The sequence below is a fragment of the Symsagittifera roscoffensis genome, chromosome 4 (assembly GCF_963678635.1).
Source record: "Symsagittifera roscoffensis chromosome 4, txSymRosc1.1, whole genome shotgun sequence".
Lineage (NCBI taxonomy): Eukaryota > Metazoa > Xenacoelomorpha > Acoela > Convolutidae > Symsagittifera > Symsagittifera roscoffensis.
Window position 1 is genome coordinate 65,847,734 of NC_087065.1, and position 23,294 is coordinate 65,871,027.

General features: G+C 33.6%; 1 protein-coding gene across 1 annotated transcript in view; it reads left to right on the plus strand.

Moving 5' to 3' along the window:
• The window catches only part of LOC134843677 (tyrosine-protein kinase Shark-like), a 28,231-nt gene extending 7,407 nt beyond the window's left edge, over positions 1–20,824 (plus strand). Inside the window, exons 2-8 of the mRNA XM_063859888.1 lie at positions 15,925–16,098; positions 16,727–16,882; positions 17,043–17,298; positions 18,327–18,604; positions 19,130–19,315; positions 19,598–19,816; positions 20,069–20,824. Coding sequence (XP_063715958.1) covers positions 15,925–16,098; positions 16,727–16,882; positions 17,043–17,298; positions 18,327–18,604; positions 19,130–19,315; positions 19,598–19,816; positions 20,069–20,677 — 1,878 coding nt within the window. The 3' untranslated portion in view covers positions 20,678–20,824. The remainder of the gene's footprint in view (positions 1–15,924; positions 16,099–16,726; positions 16,883–17,042; positions 17,299–18,326; positions 18,605–19,129; positions 19,316–19,597; positions 19,817–20,068) is intronic.
• Positions 20,825–23,294: the final 2,470 nt, after the last annotated feature.

Here is a 23,294-nt window from a genome sequence, read left to right on the forward strand (position 1 = left end):
CAGTAGACAGTTTTGCTGTCGTTGACAATAACTAAAGCTGATCTGTTTTATTCTATCTGATTTCATTTGTTTTCTTGTTTTAAAAGGATTTTTTCTGTTTGATTTTAATTCTTTTCGCCAATCTCTTGTTAGTTCTCACTGGCCTTTAGTTCTTGTACTAGAACAATCCAATATCTGCCTGATATTTTTTTGTTTTCAACCTGGATTGTATAAACCTTCAAAATAGTATGTTCAATTGATAACCTTCACGTGATGTTCAGACGACGACCAGTAGACAGTTTTGCTGTCGTTGACAATAACTAAAGCTGATCTGTTTTATTCTATCTGATTTCATTTGTTTTCTTGTTTTAAAAGGATTTTTTCTGTTTGATTTTAATTCTTTTCGCCAATCTCTTGTTAGTTCTCACTGGCCTTTAGTTCTTGTACTAGAACAATCCAATATCTGCCTGATATTTTTTTTGTTTCTAACATGGATAACATAAACCATCAAATTACTACGTTCAATTGATAACTTACACTTGATGTTCAGACGACGAGCAGTAGACAGTTTTGCTGTCGTTGACAATAATCAATGCTGATCTGAATAAATTTATTTGATTTCATTTTTTTTCTATTTGTTACCTAATTTCTGCTTTTTGATCTTTATTTTTCAATGCTCATCTTATATTGGTTTTCAAATTTTGTATTCTTTTTATTGTTAATTTTCACGTTATGTTTAGATGACGAGCTGGAGACATTTTTGCTGTTGTCGACATAAACTAAAGCTGATTGATTTATTTTTAAATAACTTCATTTGTTTGCTTTTTTTCTGGTTTTTGCTGTCTGATTCAAAATTTTTATTGCCCGTCTAATCTCTTGTTAATTCCCACCGGCTTTTAGTTCTTGTACTAGAACAATCCAATATCCGCCTGATAATTTTTAGTTTACAACCGGGATTGTATAAACATTCAAAATAGCATGTTCAATTGATAACCTTCACGTGATGTTTAGATGACGAGATGGAGACAGTTTTGCTGTCGTTGACAATAACTAAAGCTGATCTGTTTTATTCTATCTGATTTCATTTGTTTTCTTTTTTATAAGGATTTTTTCTGTTTGATTTTAATTCTTTTCGCCAATCTCATGTTAGTTCTCACTGGCCTTTAGTTCTTGTACTAGAACAATCCAATATCTGCCTGATAGTTTCTTGTTTTCAACCTGAATTGTATAAACCTTCAAAATAGTATGTTCAATTGATAACCTTCACGTGATGTTTAGATAACGAGCTGGAGGCAGTTTTGCTGTCGTTGACAATAACTAAAGCTGATCTGTTTTATTCTATCTGATTTCATTTGTTTTCTTTTTATAAGGTTTTTTTCGGTTTGATTTTAATTTTATTCGCCAATCTCATGTTATTTCTCACTGGCCTTTAGTTCTTGTACTAGAACAATCCAATATATGCCTGATAATTTTTTGTTTTCAACCTGGTTTGTACAAACCTTCAAAATAGTATGTTCAATTGATAACCTTCACGTGATGTTAAGATGACGAGCTGGAGGCAGTTTTGTTGTCGTTGACAATAATCAATGCTGATCTGAATAATTTTATTTGATTTCATTTTTTTCCATTTGTTACCTAAATTTTGCAGTTTGATATTATTTTTTCAATGCTTATATCTTATTGCTTTTTAATTTTTGTGTCCTTCTTTGTTAGATTTCATGTGATGTTTAGAGGACGAGCTGGAGGCAGTTTTGCTCTCGTTGACAATAATCAATGCTGATCTGAATAGATTTATTTGATTTCATTTTTTTTGTTTTTTACCTAAATTTTGCTGTTTGAGCTTAATTTTTCAATGCTCATATCTTCTTGCTTCTCAAATTTTCCATTTTTTTGGTTAGATTTTACTTGATGTTTAGATGACGAGCTGGAGACAGTTTGGCTGTCGTTGAGATACACTAAAGCTGATCGATTTTATTTTAAGTGATTTCAATTGTTTGCTTTTTTTTCTGATTATTGCTGTCTGATTTTAATTTTTCTTGCCCGTCTGATCTTATGTTAATTCTCACCGGCTTGTAGTTCTTGTACTAGGATAATCCAAGGTTTTCCGCATAGTTACGTTTTTATTTCTAACATGCATAACATAAACCTTCAAATCACTACGTTCATTTGATAACTACACTTGGTGTTCAGATGAGGAGCAGTAGACAGTTTTGCTGTCTTTGACAATAACTAAAGCTGATCTATTTTATTCTATCTGGTTTCGTTTGTTTTCTTTTTTATAAGGTTTTTTTCTGTTTGATTTTAATTCTTTTCGCCAATCTCATGTTAGTTCTCACTGGCCTTTAGTTCTTGTACTAGAACAATCCAATATATGCCTGATAATTTTTTGTTTTCAACCTGGATTGTACAAACCTTCAAAATAGTATGTTCAATTGATAACCTTACGTGATGTTTAGATGACGAGATGGAGGCAGTTTTGCTGTCGTTGACAATAATCAATGCTGATCTGTTTTATTCCATCTGATTTCGTTTGTTTTCTTTAAGGTTTTTTTTCTGTTTGATTTTAATTCTTTTCGCTAATCTCATGTTAGTTCTCACTGGCCTTTAGTTCTTGTACTAGAGCAATCCAATATATGCCTGATAATTTTTTGTTTTCAATCTGGATTGTATAAACCTTCAAAATATGTTCAATTGATAACCTTCACGTGATGTTTAAATGACGAGCTGGAGGCAGTTTTGCTGTCGTTGACAATAACTAAAGCTGATCTGTTTTATTCTATCTGACTTCATTTGTTTTCTTTTTTATAAGGTTTTTTTTTCGGTTTGATTTTAATTCTTTTCGCCAATCTCATGTTAGTTCTCACTGGCCTTTAGTTCTTGTACTAGAACAATCCAATATATGCCTGATAATTTTTTGTTATCAACCTGGTTTGTATAAACCTTCAAAATAGTATGTTCAATTGATAACCTTCACGTGATGTTTAGATGACGAGCTGGAGGCAGTTTTGCTGTCGTTGACAATAATCAATGCTGATCTGAATAAATTTATTTGATTTCATTTTTTTTCTATTTGTTAACTAAATTTTGCAGTTTGATCTTAATTTTTCAATACTCATATCCTATTGCTTTTTAAATTTTGTGTCTTTTTTTGTTAGATTTCATGTGATGTATAGATGACGAGATGGAGGCAGTTTTGCTGTCTTTGACAATAACTAAAGCTGATCTGTTTTATTCTATCTGATTTCGTTTGTTTTCTTTTTTTATAAGGTTTTCTTTCTGTTTGATTTTAATTCTTTTCGCCAATCTCATGTTAGTTCTCACTGGCCTTTAGTTCTTGTATTAGAACAATCCAATATATGCCTGATAATTTTTTGTTTTCAACCTGGATTGTATAAACCTTCAAAATAGTATGTTCAATTGATAATCTTCACGTGATGTTTAAATGACGAGCTGGAGGCAGTTTTGCTGTCGTTGACAATAACTAAAGCTGATCTGTTTTATTCTATCTGACATCATTTGTTTTTTTTTATAAAGTTTTTTCTCGGTTTGATTTTAATTCGCCAATCTCATGTTAGTTCTCACTGGCCTTTAGTTCTTGTACTAGAAAAATCCAATATATGCCTGATAATTTTTTGTATTCAAGCTGGATTGTTTAAACCTTCAAAATAGTTTGTTCAATTGATAACCTTCACGTGATGTTTAGATGACGAGCTGGAGGCAGTTTTGCTGTCGTTGACAATAATCAATGCTGATCTGAATAATTTTATTTGATTTTATTTTTTTTTCCATTTGTTATCTAAATTTTGCAGTTTGATCTTATTTTTTCAATGCTCACATCTTATTGCTTTTTAAATTTTGTGTCCTTCTTTGTTAGATTTCATGTGATGTTTAGAGGACGAGCTGGAGGCAGTTTTGCTCTCGTTGACAATATCAATGCTGATCTGAATAGATTTATTTGATTTCTTTTTTTTTCTGTTTTTCACCTAAATTTTGCAGTTTGAGCTTACTTTTTCAATGCTCATATCTTCTTGCTTTTCAAATTTTGCATTTTTTTTTGGTTAGATTTCACTTGATGTTTAGATGACGAGCTGGAGACAGTTTGGCTGTCGTTGACATAAACTAAAGCTGATCGATTAATTTTTAAGTTATTTCAATTGTTTGCTTTTTATTTTCTAATTTTTGCTGTCTGATTCAATTTTTTTTGCCCGTCTGATCTTATGTTAATTCTCACCGGCTTCTAGTTCTTGTACTAGGATTATCCAAGGTTTTCCACAAAGTTTCCTTTTTGTTTCTAACATGGATAACATAAACCTTCAAATCACCACGTTCATTTGATAACTACACTTGGTGTTCAGATGAGGAGCAGTAGACAGTTTTGCTGTCTTTGACAATAACTAAAGCTGATCTGTTTTATTCTATCTGATTTCGTTTGTTTTCTTTTTTTATAAAGTTTTTTCTCGGTTTGATTTTAATTCGCCAATCTCATGTTAGTTCTCACTGGCCTTTAGTTCTTGTACTAGAAAAATCCAATATATGCCTGATAATTTTTTGTATTCAAGCTGGATTGTTTAAACCTTCAAAATAGTTTGTTCAATTGATAACCTTCACGTGATGTTTAGATGACGAGCTGGAGGCAGTTTTGCTGTCGTTGACAATAATCAATGCTGATCTGAATAATTTTATTTGATTTTATTTTTTTTTCCATTTGTTATCTAAATTTTGCAGTTTGATCTTATTTTTTCAATGCTCACATCTTATTGCTTTTTAAATTTTGTGTCCTTCTTTGTTAGATTTCATGTGATGTTTAGAGGACGAGCTGGAGGCAGTTTTGCTCTCGTTGACAATATCAATGCTGATCTGAATAGATTTTTTTGATTTCTTTTTTTTTCTTCTGTTTTTCACCTAAATTTTGCAGTTTGAGCTTACTTTTTCAATGCTCATATCTTCTTGCTTTTCAAATTTTGCATTTTTTTGGTTAGATTTAACTTGATGTTTAGATGACGAGCTGGAGACAGTTTGGCTGTCGTTGACATAAACTAAAGCTGATCGATTTTATTTTAAGTGATTTCAATTGTTTGCTTTTTTTTCTGATTATTGCTGTCTGATTTAAGTTTTTCTTGCCCGTCTGATCTTATGTTAATTCTCACCGGCTTGTAGTTCTTGTACTAGGATAATCCAAGGTTTTCCGCATAGTTACGTTTTTATTTCGAGCATGGTTATCATAAATCTTCAAATTATTACGTTCAATTGATAACTCACACTGGATGTTCAGATGACGAGCAGTAGACAGTTTTGCTGTCGTTGACATAAACTAAAGCTGATCGGTTCAATTCTAAGTGATTTCTTTCGTTTGCTTTTTTTTCTGCTTCTGCTTATAGCTTTTTTTTGTCCGTCTGATCTCATGTTACTTTTCACCGGCTTCTAGTTCTTGTACTAGGATAATCCAAGGTTTTCCGCATAGTCCAGTTTTTTTGTTTCTAACATGGATAACATAAACCTTCAAATTACTACGTTCAATTGATAACTTACACTTGATGTTCAGATGACGAGCTGGAGGCAATTTTGTTGTCGTTGACAATAATCGATGCTGATCTGAATAAATTTATTTGATTTCATTTTTTTTCTATTTGTTACCTAAATTTTGCTTTTTGATCTTAATTTTTCAATGCTCATCGTATATTGGTTTTCAAATTTTTTATTCTTTTTTGTTAATTTTCACGTGATGTTTAGATGACGAGCTGGAGACAGTTTTGCTGTCGTTGACATAAACTAAAGCTGATCGATTAGTTTTTAAGTGATTTCAATTGTTTGCTTTTTATTTTCTGATTTTTGCTGTATGATTTAATTTTTATTTGCCCGTCTGATCTCATGTTAATTCTCACCGGCTTTTAGTTCTTGTACTAGGATAATCCAAGGTTTTCCACATAGTTTCGTTTTTGTTTCTAACATGGATAACATAAACCTTCAAATCACCACGTTCATTTGATAACTACACTTGGTGTTCAGATGAGGAGCAGTAGACAGTTTTGCTGTCTTTGACAATAACTAAAGCTGATCTGTTTTATTCTATCTGATTTCGTTTGTTTTCTTTTTTTATAAGGTTTTCTTTCTGTTTGATTTTAATTCTTTTCGCCAATCTCATGTTAGTTCTCACTGGCCTTTAGTTCTTGTACTAGAACAATCCAATATATGCCTGATAATTTTTTGTTTTCAACCTGGATTGTATAAACCTTCAAAATAGTATGTTCAATTGATAATCTTCACGTGATGTTTAAATGACGAGCTGGAGGCAGTTTTGCTGTCGTTGACAATAACTAAAGCTGATCTGTTTTATTCTATCTGACTTCATTTGTTTTTTTTTATAAAGTTTTTTCTCGGTTTGATTTTAATTCGCCAATCTCATGTTAGTTCTCACTGGCCTTTAGTTCTTGTACTAGAAAAATCCAATATATGCCTGATAATTTTTTGTATTCAAGCTGGATTGTTTAAACCTTCAAAATAGTTTGTTCAATTGATAACCTTCACGTGATGTTTAGATGACGAGCTGGAGGCAGTTTTGCTGTCGTTGACAATAATCAATGCTGATCTGAATAATTTTATTTGATTTTATTTTTTTTTCCATTTGTTATCTAAATTTTGCAGTTTGATCTTATTTTTTCAATGCTCACATCTTATTGCTTTTTAAATTTTGTGTCCTTCTTTGTTAGATTTCATGTGATGTTTAGAGGACGAGCTGGAGGCAGTTTTGCTCTCGTTGACAATATCAATGCTGATCTGAATAGATTTATTTGATTTCTTTTTTTTCTGTTTTTCACCTAAATTTTGCAGTTTGAGCTTACTTTTTCAATGCTCATATCTTCTTGCTTTTCAAATTTTGCATTTTTTTTGGTTAGATTTCACTTGATGTTTAGATGACGAGCTGGAGACAGTTTGGCTGTCGTTGACATAAACTAAAGCTGATCGATTTTATTTTAAGTGATTTCAATTGTTTGCTTTTTTTTCTGATTATTGCTGTCTGATTTAAGTTTTTCTTGCCCGTCTGATCTTATGTTAATTCTCACCGGCTTGTAGTTCTTGTACTAGGATAATCCAAGGTTTTCCACATAGTTTCGTTTTTTTTGTTTCTAACATGGATAACATAAACCTTCAAATTACTACGTTCAATTGATAACTTACACTTGATGTTCAGATGACGAGCTGGAGGCAATTTTGCTGTCGTTGACATAAACTAAAGCTGATCGGTTCAATTCTAAGTGATTTCTTTCGTTTGCTTTTTTTTCTGCTTCTGCTTATAGCTTTTTTTGTCCGTCTGATCTCATGTTACTTTTCACCGGCTTCTAGTTCTTGTACTAGGATAATCCAAGGTTTTCCGCATAGTCCAGTTTTTTTGTTTCTAACATGGATAACATAAAGCTTCAAATTACTACGTTCAATTGATAACTTACACTTGATGTTCAGATGACGAGCTGGAGGCAATTTTGTTGTCGTTGACAATAATCAATGCTGATCTGAATAAATTTATTTGATTTCATTTTTTTTCTGTTCGTTACCTAAATTTTGATTTTTGATCTTAATTTTTCAATGCTCATCTTATATTGGTTTTCAAATTTTTTATTCTTTTTTGTTAATTTTCACGTGATGTTTAGATGACGAGCTGGAGACAGTTTTGCTGTCGTTGACAATAACTAAAGCGGATTTGTTTTATTCTATCTGATTTCATTTGTTTTCTTGTTTTATAAGGATTTTTTCTGTTTGATTTTAATTCTTTTCGCCAATCTCATGTTAGTTCTCACTGGCCTTTAGTTCTTGTACTAGAACAATCCAATATCTGCCTGATAATTTTTAGTTTACAACCTGGATTGTATAAACCTTCAAAATAGTATGTTCAATTGATAACCTTCACGTGATGTTTAGATGACGAGCTGGAGGCAGTTTTGTTGTCGTTGACAATAATCAATGCTGATCTGAATAAATTTATTTGATTTCATTTTTTTTCTATTTGTTACTCAAATTTTGCTTTTTGATCTTAATTTTCCAATGCTCATCTTATATTGGTTTTCAAATTTTGTATTCTTTTTTGTTAATTTTCACGTGATGTTTAGATGACGAGCTGGAGACAGTTTTGCTGTCGTTGACAATAATTAAATTTGATCTGAATATTTTCTTTTCATTGTAATTTTTTTTCTTATGTTTAGTAGCTAATTATTTCTGTTTGATCGTTATTTTGCAATGCTCATCTCTTTTTGGTTTTCTAATTTTGTATCCTTTCTTCTGTTAGCTTATAAGTGATGTTTAGATGACGAGCTGGAGACAGTTTTGCTGTCGTTGACATAAACTAAAGCTGATCGGTTTATTTTTAAGTGATTTCAATTGTTTGCTTTTTATTTTCTGATTTTTGCTGTCTGATTTAATTCTTTTTGCCTGTCTGATCTCATGTAATTTTTCACCGGCTTCTAGTTCTTGTACTAGGATAATCCAAGGTTTTCCTCATAGTTTCGTTTTTGTTTCTAACATGGATAACATAAACCTTCAAAGTACTACGTTCAATTGATAACTTACACTTGATGTTCAGATGACGAGCAGTAGACAGTTTTGCTGTCGTTGACATAAACTAAAGCTGATCGGTTTATTTATAAGTGATTTCATTTGTTTGCTTTTTTTTCTGATTTTAGCTCACTGATTTAATGTTTTTTTTTGCCCGTCTGATCTCATGATATTTCTCGCCGGCTTCTAGTTCTTGTACTAGGATAATCCAAGGTTTTCCGCATAGTTTCGTTTTTGTTTCTAACATGGATAACTTAAACCTTCAAATTACCAAGTTCAATTGATAACTTACACTTGATGTTCAGATGACGAGCAGTAGACAGTTTTGCTGTCGTTGACATAAACTAAAGCTGATCGGTTTAATTCTAAGTGATTTCATTTGTTTGCTTTTTTTCTGATTTTAGCTCGCTGATTTAAAGTTTTTTTTGCCCGTCTGATCTCATGATATTTCTCGCCGACTGCTAGTTCTTGTACTTGGATAATCCAAGTTTTTCGCATACTTTCGTTTTTTTGTTTCTAACATGGATAACATAAATCTTCAAATTACTACTTTTAATTGATAGCTTACACTTGATGTTCAGATGACGAGCAGTAGACAGTTTTGCTGTCGTTGACAATAATTAAATTTGATCTGAATATTTTCTTTTCATTGTAATTTTTTTTCTTATGTTTAGTAGCTAATTATTTCTGTTTGATCGTTACTTTGCAATGCTCATCTCATTTTGGTTTTCTTATTTTGTATCCCTTCTTTTGTTAGCCTACACGTGATGTTTAGATGACGAGGCGGAGACAGTATTGCTGTCTTTGACAATAACTGAAGCTGGTCGATTTAGTTCTAAATGTTTTCAATTGTTTGCTTATTTTTTTCTGATCTTTGCGGTCTGATTTAAATTTTTTTGCCCGTCTGATCTCTTGTTAATTCTCGCCGGCGTTTAGTTCGTGTACTAGGACAATCCAAGATCTACCTCATAATTTCGTTTTTTTTGTTTCTAACATGGATAACATAAACCTTCAAACAAATTAAAGCTGATCTGATTATTGTAATCTGATTGTAGTTTTTTTCTTTTAGTTTTTCGCTAATATATGCTGTTTGCTCGTTATTTTTCAATGCTCATCTCATATTGGTTTTCTATTTTTGTATATTTCCTTTTGCTAGCATACACGTGATGTTTAGATGACGAAATGGAGACAGTTTTGTTGTCGTTGACAATATCTGAAGCTGATCTGTTTTATTCTATCTGATTTCGTTTGTTTTCTTCTTTTATTAATTTTCTGTTTGTTTTTAATTCTTTTTCGCCTATCTCATATGTTATTTCTCACTGGCCTTTAGTTCTTCTACTAGAGCAATCCAATATCTGCATGATATTTTTCTGTTTCCAACCTGGATTGTATAAATCTTCAAAATAGTATGTTCAATTGATAACCTTCACGTGATGATTAGATGACGAGCTGGAGGCAGTTTTACTGTCGTTGACAATAATCAATGCTGATCTGAATAATTTTATTTGATTTAATTTTTTTTTCGGTTTTTTAACTAAGTTTTGCTGTTTGATGGTAATTTTTCAATGCTCATATCTTCTTGCTTTTCAAATTTTGCATCCTTTTTTGTTAGACTTCACTTGATGTTTAGATGACAAGCTGGAGACAGTTTGGCTGTCGTTGACATAAACTAAAGTTGATCGGTTTAATTCTAAGTGATTTCATTTGTTTGCTTTTTTTCTGATTTTTTGCTCACTGATTTAAAGTTTTTATTGCCCTTCTGATGTGTTAATTCTCACCGGCTTTTAATTCTCGTACTAGGATAATTCAAGATTTACCTCATAGTTTCGTTTCTTTTGTGTTCTAAAATGAATAAAATAAACCTTCAAAATAGTATATTCAGTTGATAACTTTCACTTGATGTTCAGATGACGAGCTGTAGACAGTTTTGCTGTCGTTGAAAAAAATTAAAGCTGATCTGAAAATTGTTTTCTGATTGTAATTTTTATTTAATTTTATTTTTTTAGCTAATGTATGCTGTTTGATCGTTATTTTTCAATGCTCATCTCATATTGGTTTTCAATTTTTGTATCCTTTTTTGTTAAGTTTTATGTGATGTTTAGATATCTATCTGGTGACAGTTTGGCTGTCGTTGACACAAACTAAAGCTGATCGGTTTAATTCTAAGTGATTTCATTTGATTGTTTTTTTTCTGATTTTTGCTCACTGATTTAAAGTTTTTTTTTGCCCTGATCTCGCGTTAATTCTCACCGGCTTCTAGTTCTTGTACTAGGGTAATCCAAGATTTTCCGCATAGTTTCATTTTTTTTTGTTTTTAACATGGATAATATAAACCTTCAAAATATTACGTTCAGTTGATAACTTACACTTGATATTCAGATGACGAGCTGTAGACAGTTTTGATGTCGTTTTCGGTAACTAAAGTTGATCTGAATATTGTTATTTGAGTGTGTTTTTTCTTCTTTTTGTTAGCTAATATTTGCTGTTTGATTGCTATTTTTCAATGCTCATCTCGTATTGGTTTTCTAATTTTGTATCCTTCCTTTTGTTAGCTTATCCGTGATGTTTAGGTGACGAACTCGAGACAGTTTTGCCGTCGTTGACATTAACTAAAGCTGCTCTGTTTGATTCTTTATAGTTTTAATTATTTTCTTTTTGTTAAATGATTTTTTTTTGTTTGATTTTTTTTTGCCAATCTCATCTCATGTTATATCTCACTTGCATTTAGTTCTTGCACTGGAACAATGAAATATCTGCTTTATATTCTTGTTTCCAGCCTGGATTATATAAACCATCAAATAGTATGTTCAATTGATAACCTTCTTGTGATGTTCAGACGAAGAGCTGGAGACAGTTATGCCGTCGTTGAAAATATTCGAAGCTGAGCCGTATAAGTTTTTTCAGATTTACCTTTTATGATATTTTGTCATCGATGTTGCTGTTCGTTTTCAGTTTTTTATGTTCCCTCATGATGTTTAGATGTTGTACAGAAATGTTATCTATCATTGACAATAGTTAAGTCTGATCTATATACGTTTGTCTAATTTGAGTTGTTAGTCTTTCCTGCTATGCGTTTTGTGACTGGATTAGCCGTATAAGTGTACTGATAGTTTTTTGCCTAATGTTCCAGGCTGGTCTTGCATGCTGCTTTTCAAGAAACTTTTCTGCTCAATTGATAGCTTTTTAGCTTTTAGGTGATGTTTAGGTGACGAGCTGGAGACAGTTTGTCTGTCGTTGACATTAATTAAAGCTGTTCCTTCAATTTTTCGGATTTCAATTGTTCGCTTTTTTTACAGAATGTTTTTTAAAAATTTTCACACCTCATGATGTTTAGATGACGAGCTGTAGAATATTTATCTGCCTCTGACAATAGTTTATGCTGATCTATGTACGTTTGTCTATTTTGAGTTGTTCGTCTTTGTCTTCTGTATTGCGTTTCGTGACTGGTTGATCCCTTTTAGTGTTTTGATAGTTTTCTTGTCTTATTTTTCAGACTGAACTTCCATGATGCGTTTAGAAAAACTTATCTGTTTAATTCATAGCTTTCACGTGATGTTAAAATGACGAGCTTGAGACTGTTTTTCATAGTTGAAAATGATTCAAGTCGATTTTTCTAATGTTTTTGTTCTCAATTGTTTGCCAATTTTCCCTGAATACTGCTGTTCGATTTGAGTTATTTTCTTCCTGATCCAAATTGTTTTCTGATTTTTTAAACATAGTTTTGCGGTATGATATTAACTTCAGTGTTGTTCTCATACTGGTTTTCAAAAGGTTTATCTTTTCAATTGATTGCTTTTACGTGATGTTTAGGTGACGAGCTTGAGACTATTTTTCACAGTCGAAATTGATTCAAGTTGATCTTTTTAAATGATTTTATTTTCAATTGTTTGCTAATTTTTTTCCTAAATACTGCTGTTCGATTTTGAAATTGGTTCAAAGCATGTCTCATGAAGTAGTTTTCTGTCCAATTGGTCTTGTTCAAGTGATTTTTAGATGTCAAGCTGATCACTCTTTTGCTATCGTTGACAAAGTTTGAAAGTGATATGTGCAAGTTTATCTGCTTCAACTTGGAGGCTGCTTTATTCCTGGATTGAGTTTTTTTAGTGGGTCTAATTTGGTTTGCATACTGCTTGTCAAAAAAATATCCTGTAAGTTAATTGTTTTCACGGGATGTTCAGATGACAAGGTGGAGAGAGTTTTATGTCGTTGGCACTAATTAAAGCTAATCGGTTTAACTTTGCATGATTTCAATTGTTTGCTATTTTTTCCTGAATGTATTTTAGAAATTTTGTTCCATGTTTGTCTTATGATAATTAGATGACGAATTAGAGAATTTTTTGTTCCTCTGTGTACGTTTGTCTAATTTGAGTTCGTCTTTCCTGCCGAGCGTTTTGTGACTGGATGATCCGTGTAATTGTTCTGATAGTTTCTTGCCTTAACTTTCAGGCTAGGCTTGCAACCTGGTTTTCACGCAACATTTTTGCTCAGCTGATAGCTTTCAACGTGATTTTAGATGACGAGCTAGAAGACCTTTTTTGATGTCGTTGATAAATTATAAAAGTAATCGATTTAACTTAATAAGCTTGATTTTGGGGGCTGCTTTATTCCTGGATTGAGTTTTATTGCTGGATTGTCAGTATAAAAGTTAAAGTTCTGATAGTTTTATACTTCATTTTTCTACCTTGGTTTTCATGCTGCTTTTCATATATTTTTTTTCTGTTAATGGCTGGCACGGGATGCTAAGATAGATAATGAGGTAGAGACATTTTTTTCGTCGTTGTCGCTAATTAAAGCTGATCGATATAGTTTTGTATGATTTTAAATAATTTCGATTCTTTTCCTGAATTTGGTTTTTTTTTTTCAATGCCCATCTGATACTCTTTTTCAAATACAGTTAATTTTTCAGTTTGTAGCTTCACGTGATGTTTAGATGCGGAGACAGAGAAAGTTTTGCTGTTGTTGACAATAATTAAAGCTGATCTGTATGTTTTAATATGAGTTCAATTGTTTTTTTTCCGAATTTTTGTTGTTTGATTTCAATTTTTCAATATCCATTTCCTTTCCTCATTTAATGTTCTAATTGCATTCAGTCCTTGTTTCAAGACATTCAAACACGTTCTTTATAATTTGAGCATCTTTTTTCCAGCCTGGATTTCAGAATTTGTAAAATTAACATCTTTTCAATTGATAGCTTTACTGTGAGGTTTAGGTGAAAGAGTTTGGCTGTCTTTGACAAAATAAAAGTGATCTGTGTAAGTTAAAATGCATTAAATTGTACGCTGATTTTTCTGGGTTCGTTTACTTTGATTGATTATCGGAATAAAAAGTTGATGCTCTGATAGTTCCATACTTATATTTTCTCGCTTGGTTTACTTTCTGCTTTTCAAAAAAATTGATAGCTTTTGATAAATTTTCAATTTATAGCTTTTACGTAACGTTTAGATGACAGTTCTGATCTCGTTGACACTAATTAAAGCAGCTTGTTCTTTCCATCTGATTTCATTTGTTTTTGATTTTTTACCTAAATTTTGCTGCTTTTTTAACTTTGCAAGGCCCTTCACATTCTTCCTTTGGAAAGATGGTTGTTTTCAGCTGCTAGTTTTGACGGGATTTTTAGATGATGAGATTGACAAAATTTTGCTGTCGTTGACAAAACTTATAGCTGATCTGTATATTTTTTGTATGATTTCAATAGTTTTCTTCCTGAATTTTGCTGTTTAATTGCAACTTTTCAATGCCCATCTCATTTCATTGTCTTATTTCTTAATTGCATTTAGTCATTGTAGTAAATATTCCCACAAGTACTTCAAAATTTGAACTTCTTGTTTAACCTGCATAACATAAATTTTCAAGAATAGCATCTGTTCAAATGATAGCTTTACCGTGACATTTAGAGGACGAATAAAATTTGATCTGCGATTGTTTCATACTTCATTTTTCTAGCTTGGGTTACACAATTCTTTTCCAACTGATAGCTTTTACCTGATGTTTAAATGAGGAGCTGGTGACAGCTCTGCTGTAGTTGAAACTAATTAAAGCTGATCGGTATTTTTAATCTGATTTATATTATCTCGTTTTTTAAACCTGATTTTTGCTGTTTGTTTTCAACTTTGCTTGCCGATCATAAAAAAGTTATCCTTTCAGTTGATCGCTTTCACGTGGTGATAAGATGAAGAGCTGGCGACAGTTATACTATCGGTGACAAAACTAAAACTGATCTGTGTAAGTATCTGCTTGAAATTTGTAGCTGCTTATTTCCAGGGTTGAGTTTTGTCTGATTTACCGGTTGTTAAATTATTGCTTTGGTAGTTTCATACTTTAATATTAAATCTTGGTTTTAATAATGCTTTTCAAAAAAAGCTAACCCTTTCATATGATAGTTGTTCCTTTGATGTTAAGATGACGACCAAGAGACAATAATTTGAAGCTGCTTTAAGTTATTACCTGAATTTTGGCGTTTATTGCTAACTCATGCTGCTTTTCAAAGAAAGGTTATTTTTTCAGTTGATAAGTATCACGTGATATTTAGATGACGAGATGGAGAAAGTTTTGCTGTCGCTGAAAATAATTAAACCGGATCTGGATTTTTTAATATGATTTCAATTGTTTGCTTCTTACTTTGAATGTTGTTGTCTGATTTGGTCCCCCTTTCTTCTAATTTTGAGATACAAATATCTATTTTTGGCGAGGTACACTAAAGTTTTTCTAAAGGCGCCAATAAATACTAATATTTGAGGGGGAAGCGCGCTCCAAAAAAACGCAACTTTTTAGTCAAAATTTTCCAAAAAGTGACTGAAAACGCCTTTTTTGGCCTGTTTTTTTTTTACAAATTTGCCTACGGCGCAGAAAATTTTGTCAAAATAGGGTCTTTGTATTGATTTGCGAGAGAAAATCAATTTGGTTGAAGTTAAAAAAAAGGTCGATAAAATTTTCAAAATTTTTTTGAAAATCCGCCCCCCTCACTCGAAAAATTCCTAGATCTGCGCCTGAGCTTTGCTGCCATTGATAATAATTATAGCTGATATCCTTAGATTTCTTATTTTTTAGATGACCATACTGGGTTGAATGAATTTTGTTGTTTGTGATTTGCGGGGTTTATCCACAGATGTTATCCACTGCTGCAAGTGTCAAGTAGTGGAAAATAAACAGAATGAAAAAAATACCAGTTATGATAAACAACGATGAACTAATAATAAGTAATTAAGTCGCGTTGTGTCGTTAGAAGCAGTCAGAAATTGTTTTATCAGTGAGAAAATTGGAGTGTTATCTGTTAAAAAACAATCTCGAGTCATAAATTCAAGCCATAGATATTTAAAAGGAAAGGTGAAGGTTCTATACATAACTCTTGTATGTCTAACATATCAATTCTTTGAAGTCAGATTGTTTGATTGTACATTTTAGTGGCTTGTGCAGAATAGAGCAGCTTTGTTTGCAGTGAACAATGAGAGGAAGACGCCCCTGGATTTGGGGAGGGAGAAAGGTCACTCGGACATAGTAGAGTACATTATATCACACAAGTTTCACCAGCCCAAGTTCACTCTCGACCAGTTCATGCATCCAGAATTGTCACGATATGTGAGTTTTGTCCGAGTTAGAGAAGTCTCGTCTACTTAACAATCTCACACCTCTTCTCCTCCCACCAATCCCCCCCCCCCCCCCCCCCCCCTGGTATCCACTAAAGAATTTCCTCCACCTCTGTTAATAAAAGCAGTAAATTAGCTCTAGAGCGTTCTATTGAAAATTCTGGTTGGTGGAAAGTTCGCTGATTTACTATACTTAATAATCTCTCTCCCTTTCTTGAAAGGCTGGAAAGGTTGTTAAGTTGACGCGAGAGGTCTCAAAAATTATGATGTTTTTCTATTATTCGACGATGCATCAACTGATACAGATTTGTTTGGTTTGTATTGAAAAATTCCAAATAAATGTCATTCAGTACCAAATCAGTACTTTTTAAACCCCTGGTCTTACTCAATGTAGAGCCAACCGATGGGGGGAGGAGTACTGTCATCTATTTTGCCGTAGCCGGTCCCACCTTGAGGATGCGGATGACACAAGGACCTCTCCAACAGTGACGGAATCAGTATCGTTTATAGAGATAGGATGCTTTTGCTAAGTGTGCAAACTGAACTATATTATTGTTTTGAGAACTGGAAATGACTGATTTATTGTCTTACTGTCTTTAAGTAATTTTTGTAATTTTCAGCAAGCCCACGACATTCTGAAGGACCACGGGAGTGAAGATGGAATGTTTCTGGTTCGTGGCAGCAAGAGGTGTCTGGGACCAGTTTTGTCCCTGATGTCGAAGAACCACCTGCTCAACTACGAAATACAGAAACGACTGTTCCAAATTGGAGAGAAGGTAGTTGACCAGTTTGGCTACTTTTATTCAAGAGTGAAATAACCAAATTTTCGGAACTCACTTCTAAATAATGTTACATGATGAAACACTTTCAACCAATTGATGTGATTTTATGATGGTCTATGTTTTTTTCTGTCATTTTGTTGTTCTTTTGTGGCAGGAAGTGGAGATGTTTGCCATAGACGACAGTCCATTTTCCCCCTCCCTGGAACTACTGGTGGACTACTTCTCTTGTGAGAAGAGCATGGCCTCTTTCAAACTCAGCAAACCAGTTGGGCCCATACTCAGAGAGCCCCTCACCATCGATACCTCAAATGGTGCACAGACGGAGATGCTGAAAAGCGAGGAAACAGGGGCAGGCGATAATCTGATGGCACAGAATGCTGTGCTTATTGCGCCTGATGAACTCATATTCGGTAAGAAGACTGTTCGAAACATAAATTAGCTTTAAAAATATTTTTAACTTCTCAAAGCATGATAGTTGAAAAATTCAAACATCCGTGAAAAATTGAGTTGTTTGGCTTCCGTTTGTCTGCGTTATGTTTTCTCGGCTTAGTTGTCACATTACGAATTTTTGTTCTGGTTTACGCAGTTTTCATTGTAGTTGCAATTGTTGTTGATTTACTCCTGTAATTTGTAAATTTACTAGATTCGACTTAATTTATTTTCCTTATTTTGTTTTTTTTCTGCTCAAAAATCTTCGGCTTATATGTTGTCGGATTAATCAACGTATTATGTGGCGGCATTTGAAAGACAAAAATAGATTATTAGTTTAATAAATACTTTAGTGTAAAAGTTTGAAGTTCTAAATTTTAATCGCTCAAAAAAATTTCGATAATCTTCCATGGTTGTTTCTCGGCTGATTTTCTGAAATTGAAGTTTTGATAATTTCCAAATAAGAACCTTTCAGTTTTTTTCGACTTGTTTGTTTCCATCTCTATTCTGTTCGGCTAACTTGCAATGCTACAATAGCGTTTTATTGTAATGTTTCTTACTCACCGTTTGAGAAGCCGCAAGAGATAAGGGTATGTTTCTAGGAGAGCGGCTGTGGCCGAGAAGGTAAGACGCGAGGCCTTAAAAACGGAGGCCGTGGGTTTGAGTCCCACTTCGGTCACTATTAGAGGGTTCCAGTGTCATACGCCTCTTCAAAGTGCGACCGTCTACGGTAAAATGGTTGAAATCGAACTCCCCCTCGAAATCAAGGTTCATGATAGTAAAGCGGTAGTAGGGCCGGGGCAAATAGAGAAGGGGGATTTTTCCGCTATACCGACCCCGCATTTTAATTTAGCTTGCTAAGATAAAATGAAAGATTGTAGAACATAACCTCAACTGCAGGAATATAACGGATAAGTGTCAAGATTAAGCATAGTTATTGCTTTAAAGCTCAAAAGTAGAATGCGTAAACTGCTTTCGGAACTGAGACTATATTTGTTCTGGTTTCCAGGAAGAACACTTGGCCAGGGTGCCTATGGAGAGGTGGTTGAGGCCATGTGGACCAGAAAGGGATCTCTGTCGCCCTCCTTCAACCAAGGAGACACCATGACAGCTGCTTCCTCCGCCTGCAGTCCAGCGAGTGAACATGTAGCAGTGAAGAAGATAATGGCGATGAAAGACTCCAACTGCCAGATCGATTTCCTCTCTGAAGTGAGGGCTCTCTTCAACATACACCACCCGGGCATAGTGAAACTCATTGGGATCTCATTTGGACCGCCTGTCATGCTGGTAAGTAGCTTAAACTGCTTCCATATTAAATGACACATTATCCTTTAGTGACTTCTAATTTCCAGGTCGGAGGTTCGATTCAGGCTTATAGCAAAGTTTTTTTTTGCACGACAAAACTGATTTTTAGAATTTTTCCTAATTTTGTTTTGTTTTTGGCTTTCTAGAGCTATTTCTTACAGTTTTCTCGATTTTGTTTGCGAAGTGCTTTTTCGCTACCTTTTAATTTGGTGACACTTAAATTTTTATTTGGCGGTTTGGTTTGACTAATGATTTCTTCTTAAATTCAATTCAAGTTGCAAATGCCAAAAAATAATGAAGCTTCTGTTTGGTTTTCAAAACTGGTTTACATGCGGTATTAAAAAATTACCTATTCATTCATTATTCGCAAGTTGGGTTAATTTTATCAAATTTTTTTGAAGGTTTTTTTTTCTGAAAGATTTTCAACGAAAAACTTCATTTTTTAAGTTGAGTTGAGTATCGGTTTTGCAGATGTGACTTGTAAATTTAGTGGATTGTTTGGTGCAGATAACTGAGTTGGTGTGTGGAGGCAGTCTGCTGGACTTCCTGATAGACAGTGGGGACACTGTGACTCTGCAGCAGATGGTGGCCTGGAGTGCCCAGATAGCCAGACCCATGGCATACTTGGAGGCCAGGAAACTTATACACAGAGACCTCGCAGCACGCAATATACTCCTCAAGTCCTACAAAATGGTAAGGAATTGTTGCTTCAACCAATGCTTTCCAATCGGTTCAAGTTCCTAGTTTTTTCTCTGTTAAGCATCGAAAGACTAAAATATTCGAAATCTTATTGCGACCTACGTAACAAAATAAAATTGATCATTCTGTGAATTCTGACGAAAAAATCTTGGGAAAAAAATGAACAACAGAGATTTTTTTTGCCACTATGTGAGTGTTCTGGTTTTCTTTACGAGAAGTAGATTCATGTTTCTAAAGCGATCTGCAAGATAATGTTCATATTGCCGTGTGTTGCAGTGCAAGCTGTGTGACTTTGGACTGAGTCGGATGGTGGGGGAGGGGAAGGAGTACTACGTGGCCACTAAGGGGGGCAAGTGGCCCCTGAGGTGGTACGCGCCAGAGAGTGTCAACCGGTGGCACTTCTCCTCTGCCTCTGACGTCTGGTCTTTCGCAGTCACCATGCACGAGATATTCTCATATGGACAGCAACCTTATGGAGATCTATCTTGGCAACAGGTAAGCTATCTCATCAAGTATCTTTCGTAACTTTAATACAAAAAGCCTAAAACTTCGATTGAACAGGAAACTTCTTATTGAATTGAGATCCTTAACAAATTTTGCTTGAGGGCGACTATTGGTAATAAGGTTAATGTTGGATTGTTTAGCAGGAATATTAGTTTTGTCTAAATTGAAGAACACAACAATTGAGTTTTGTAGTTGACGGATGTATGAGATGCTGTGTTTTTCTATGATTAGCTTTGTTTACAGGTGTTTGACCTGATAGACGAAGGTCAGCGTCTCTCCCAGCCGGCTGGGTGCCCGGACGCCATCTACCAGATCATGATGTCCTGTTGGGAATATCAGCCGGCCGACCGACCCACCTTCGCCGAACTCACCAATCTATTCATGTCGCCCCAATTTCTAGCTGCATTCTCAATACCTGCCAAAGCAATCACAGACCCTCTTTCTTCTACACACCCCGGCGGCGGAAAAAGTATCCCGGGATCGCCGGTTAAAAAAGTTACAATATGTGCCAATAAACCAGATACCACAAGCAATGAAAATGTGCAACAAAGCAGCCTTAATAATAATAATAGCAACAGTAGTCAGCTGCAAATGACTGGTTCAGGATACACGACTGGAAGTAGCAGTGGATACGGTTCTCTAGTCAAGTATGTCGAGACTTCTTCCAAGATGGTCGAGGTGGAAGTTTACGAACCCCAAACCAGAGAAGCGAAGGTTGTTAATATTAGCGAGGAAGTCTCAAATGGCAATGAAAAGACAGAAAAAGAACCAACTGATGCTATCAAGCCCCCAGATAAACTAGTAGTTAAAGACTCTATGCTGAAAATAAAGCGACCTTCAAAGATTGTTTAGTCTCTCTTTAATGTACACTTCTTCGTTATTTAACTTAAACTTGACGCAACAATTGTGAACTTAAATTTATGTTTCAGTATGAGTAGATAGATCGAGTGAATTTAGTTAGTTGCTCTGAGTTTTGAATTGACACTCTTTCGCGTTTTATGTTTTAGCTAGATGAAATTTTTTTTTAGCTGAGAGTTTCAAATTTTATCGTGATATTTGATGTTCTCGACACACTGTTGAGAATATCTCTACGCAAAGCCAGGCATCTGCATGATGATGTGTGTTCATCATTCATCTAAGAAGTTTAAGCTACCAGAAGCTCAAGTAACTACCTTTTGGTCGTGATTTGGATTCTAGTGAGTGTGCATCGTATAAAAACGCTCTGGGTCGTGATTTGCAATCAAAAAGTTCTCTTTGTCGAGAATAACTGGTCTGCATTTTTTTTTCGTTAGAGTTTGATATAGTTGATATATATATATTTTTGTTTTGTTTTTTTTTGAGAGAAAGTCTTAAAATTTGTTCGGGCTCAAATGTAGCTTTTCGCGGTTAGACTTTGATTAAGTCAATCATAAATTTTTCTAGAATTACAAAGACCGTATTTTAAATGAAATTCGGACGTTGAGAATTTTTAAAAAAATGAAAGTCTTTTTTTTTCTGTTTACCTGCATGCATTGACTCGTTTCCAACTGTCTGTTGGCTATGATTTTGTTTTTCATTTGATGAGAGACTGAATTTGTAATTGAAACGCTAATGACACTTGCGTATTTAAATGAGCGTTAAGTACGTATACGACTATTTTTTCCAACCTGAATTGCAAATTTCGGTGCCTCGACTTTTTGATAACATAAGCTCTAACATCCGATTAGTAATAAGTTAAAACAGTTGATGCCATGTTCAATCATCAAATGAACCGAAAAAAGTAATTTGTTTTAAACAACAGCACAATAAAAAAAACTCGATATCAGAAATTTTTCAACCAAACCTATAGTTTTTTCGAATTGCGTATTTATGCATAATTTGGCTATATGCTTTCTAATTTTTAAATGCTAAGTTAGTATAGATGCCTTCAGTTTGGCTTAATCCAAATTATTACATTCAAAGTAGTGTCTATTTGTATTTGGTGGCATTTTTGCTGCATGGCAATGTCAATTTATTAGCATATTTATCTGCTGTGGGTGGCTTGTGTTAGTTATTTTTTCTGTGCAACTTGATCAGCAATGGGTTATTCTTAGTCTTATATGCGCAAAAAAAGTTGTCTGTACGAAATCTGCCTTTAGGTTTCACATTTGTCTGTTTATTCTTCGTCGGTTTTTTCCGAAGCGGTATGTGTTTTATTCGAAGCATCTCTGATTCAAGAATTTCTGAGTTTGTGTAGTTTCCCTTTTATTTCATCTTTCTGTTTCAATGTTTTCGGTTTAATTTTTTTTTGGCTTAATCTAATCATTTTGCGTCATTTGAATTACCAAAATATTAAGTGAAGTCAGGAAATGGCTCAAAAAGTTTGACTTCGGAAACATTATAGCTCAAATTTATTTTTGGCTTAAATGGCGTCTACCTAATTATCTTTGGTTTTCTGCCGCCAAACAATTAGTGGAAATGCTTATTTTTTGCTGTTTAATGGCTTTCACGACAGTTTTCAATGGTCTTTAATGATGCTCAAAATGTACATCAAGTGAGACAAACCTGAAAATTTTTGTAGATCCAGTTCTTCAAAAACAATTTTAAAAATTATTTCTATATCGAAATGGTTTTGTTCTCAGTTCTGTCTGGTAACTATAATGCAATGTTTTTTGTATCAAAAAAAATATCACTAGTGCTAAAATCATTTAGAAAGCAAGTAGCAAAAACGTCGTTTCCGCTCAAAATTTTTTGTATTTGCTGAATAAATTTTTATTTTCCTTTAAAGCGAACTTTCCAATTGGAAAACAAATGAAAAATTTGCAAATGTCGCAAATAAACGCGATTGAAGTTTGTTTTTGTTAGAAAATTGCATTTTATTTTCTCAATTTGCTCTTTTTCAGTCACGCCTTGTTTTTTATTAAAATTGCATTACGATGCTAAACTGTGCGTTTTGTGAATTGTAAGCGGATTCCGCATCAAGGACGCTCCTTTTGATCTTATTTTGTTCTTTTATTTTCTTTGAATGTTCAGGCAAAACTTTAACATGCGCCGACCCAGTGCAAAACAAAGTGATTACTTAACAGCTGAAAAGATTCGGCGGGTCATTATTTCAGACTAGAACTGATAGCCGGTTGCTGTGCAAGTAGCACAGAATGTTCCGACCATCTTCTTGAAAACTGTTTTTTTTTCTAAATGACTGACTTTTTTGTGCCTGGTGCGATGAAACTATTCGAAAAAAACCTAGATTTCAGACATTTACAAATGTCATAACGGACAAAATGTTCTTCAAAAATTACTAATAAAAAATCATAATAAAAACTGCAAAAATTTTATGTTTATTTCATTTTTTTTTGAAATTTTGAAATTTAAAATAAATTGACAATCTTCAATCTTGTTTTTTGAGAAAATTTACATAATTTTTTTTCAATGTTTAACGGTTGTTTATTTTCAAATCAATTTTGTGAAATTTTTGGCAAAATATTCTGAAACAACTCAAACCTTGAGCTAT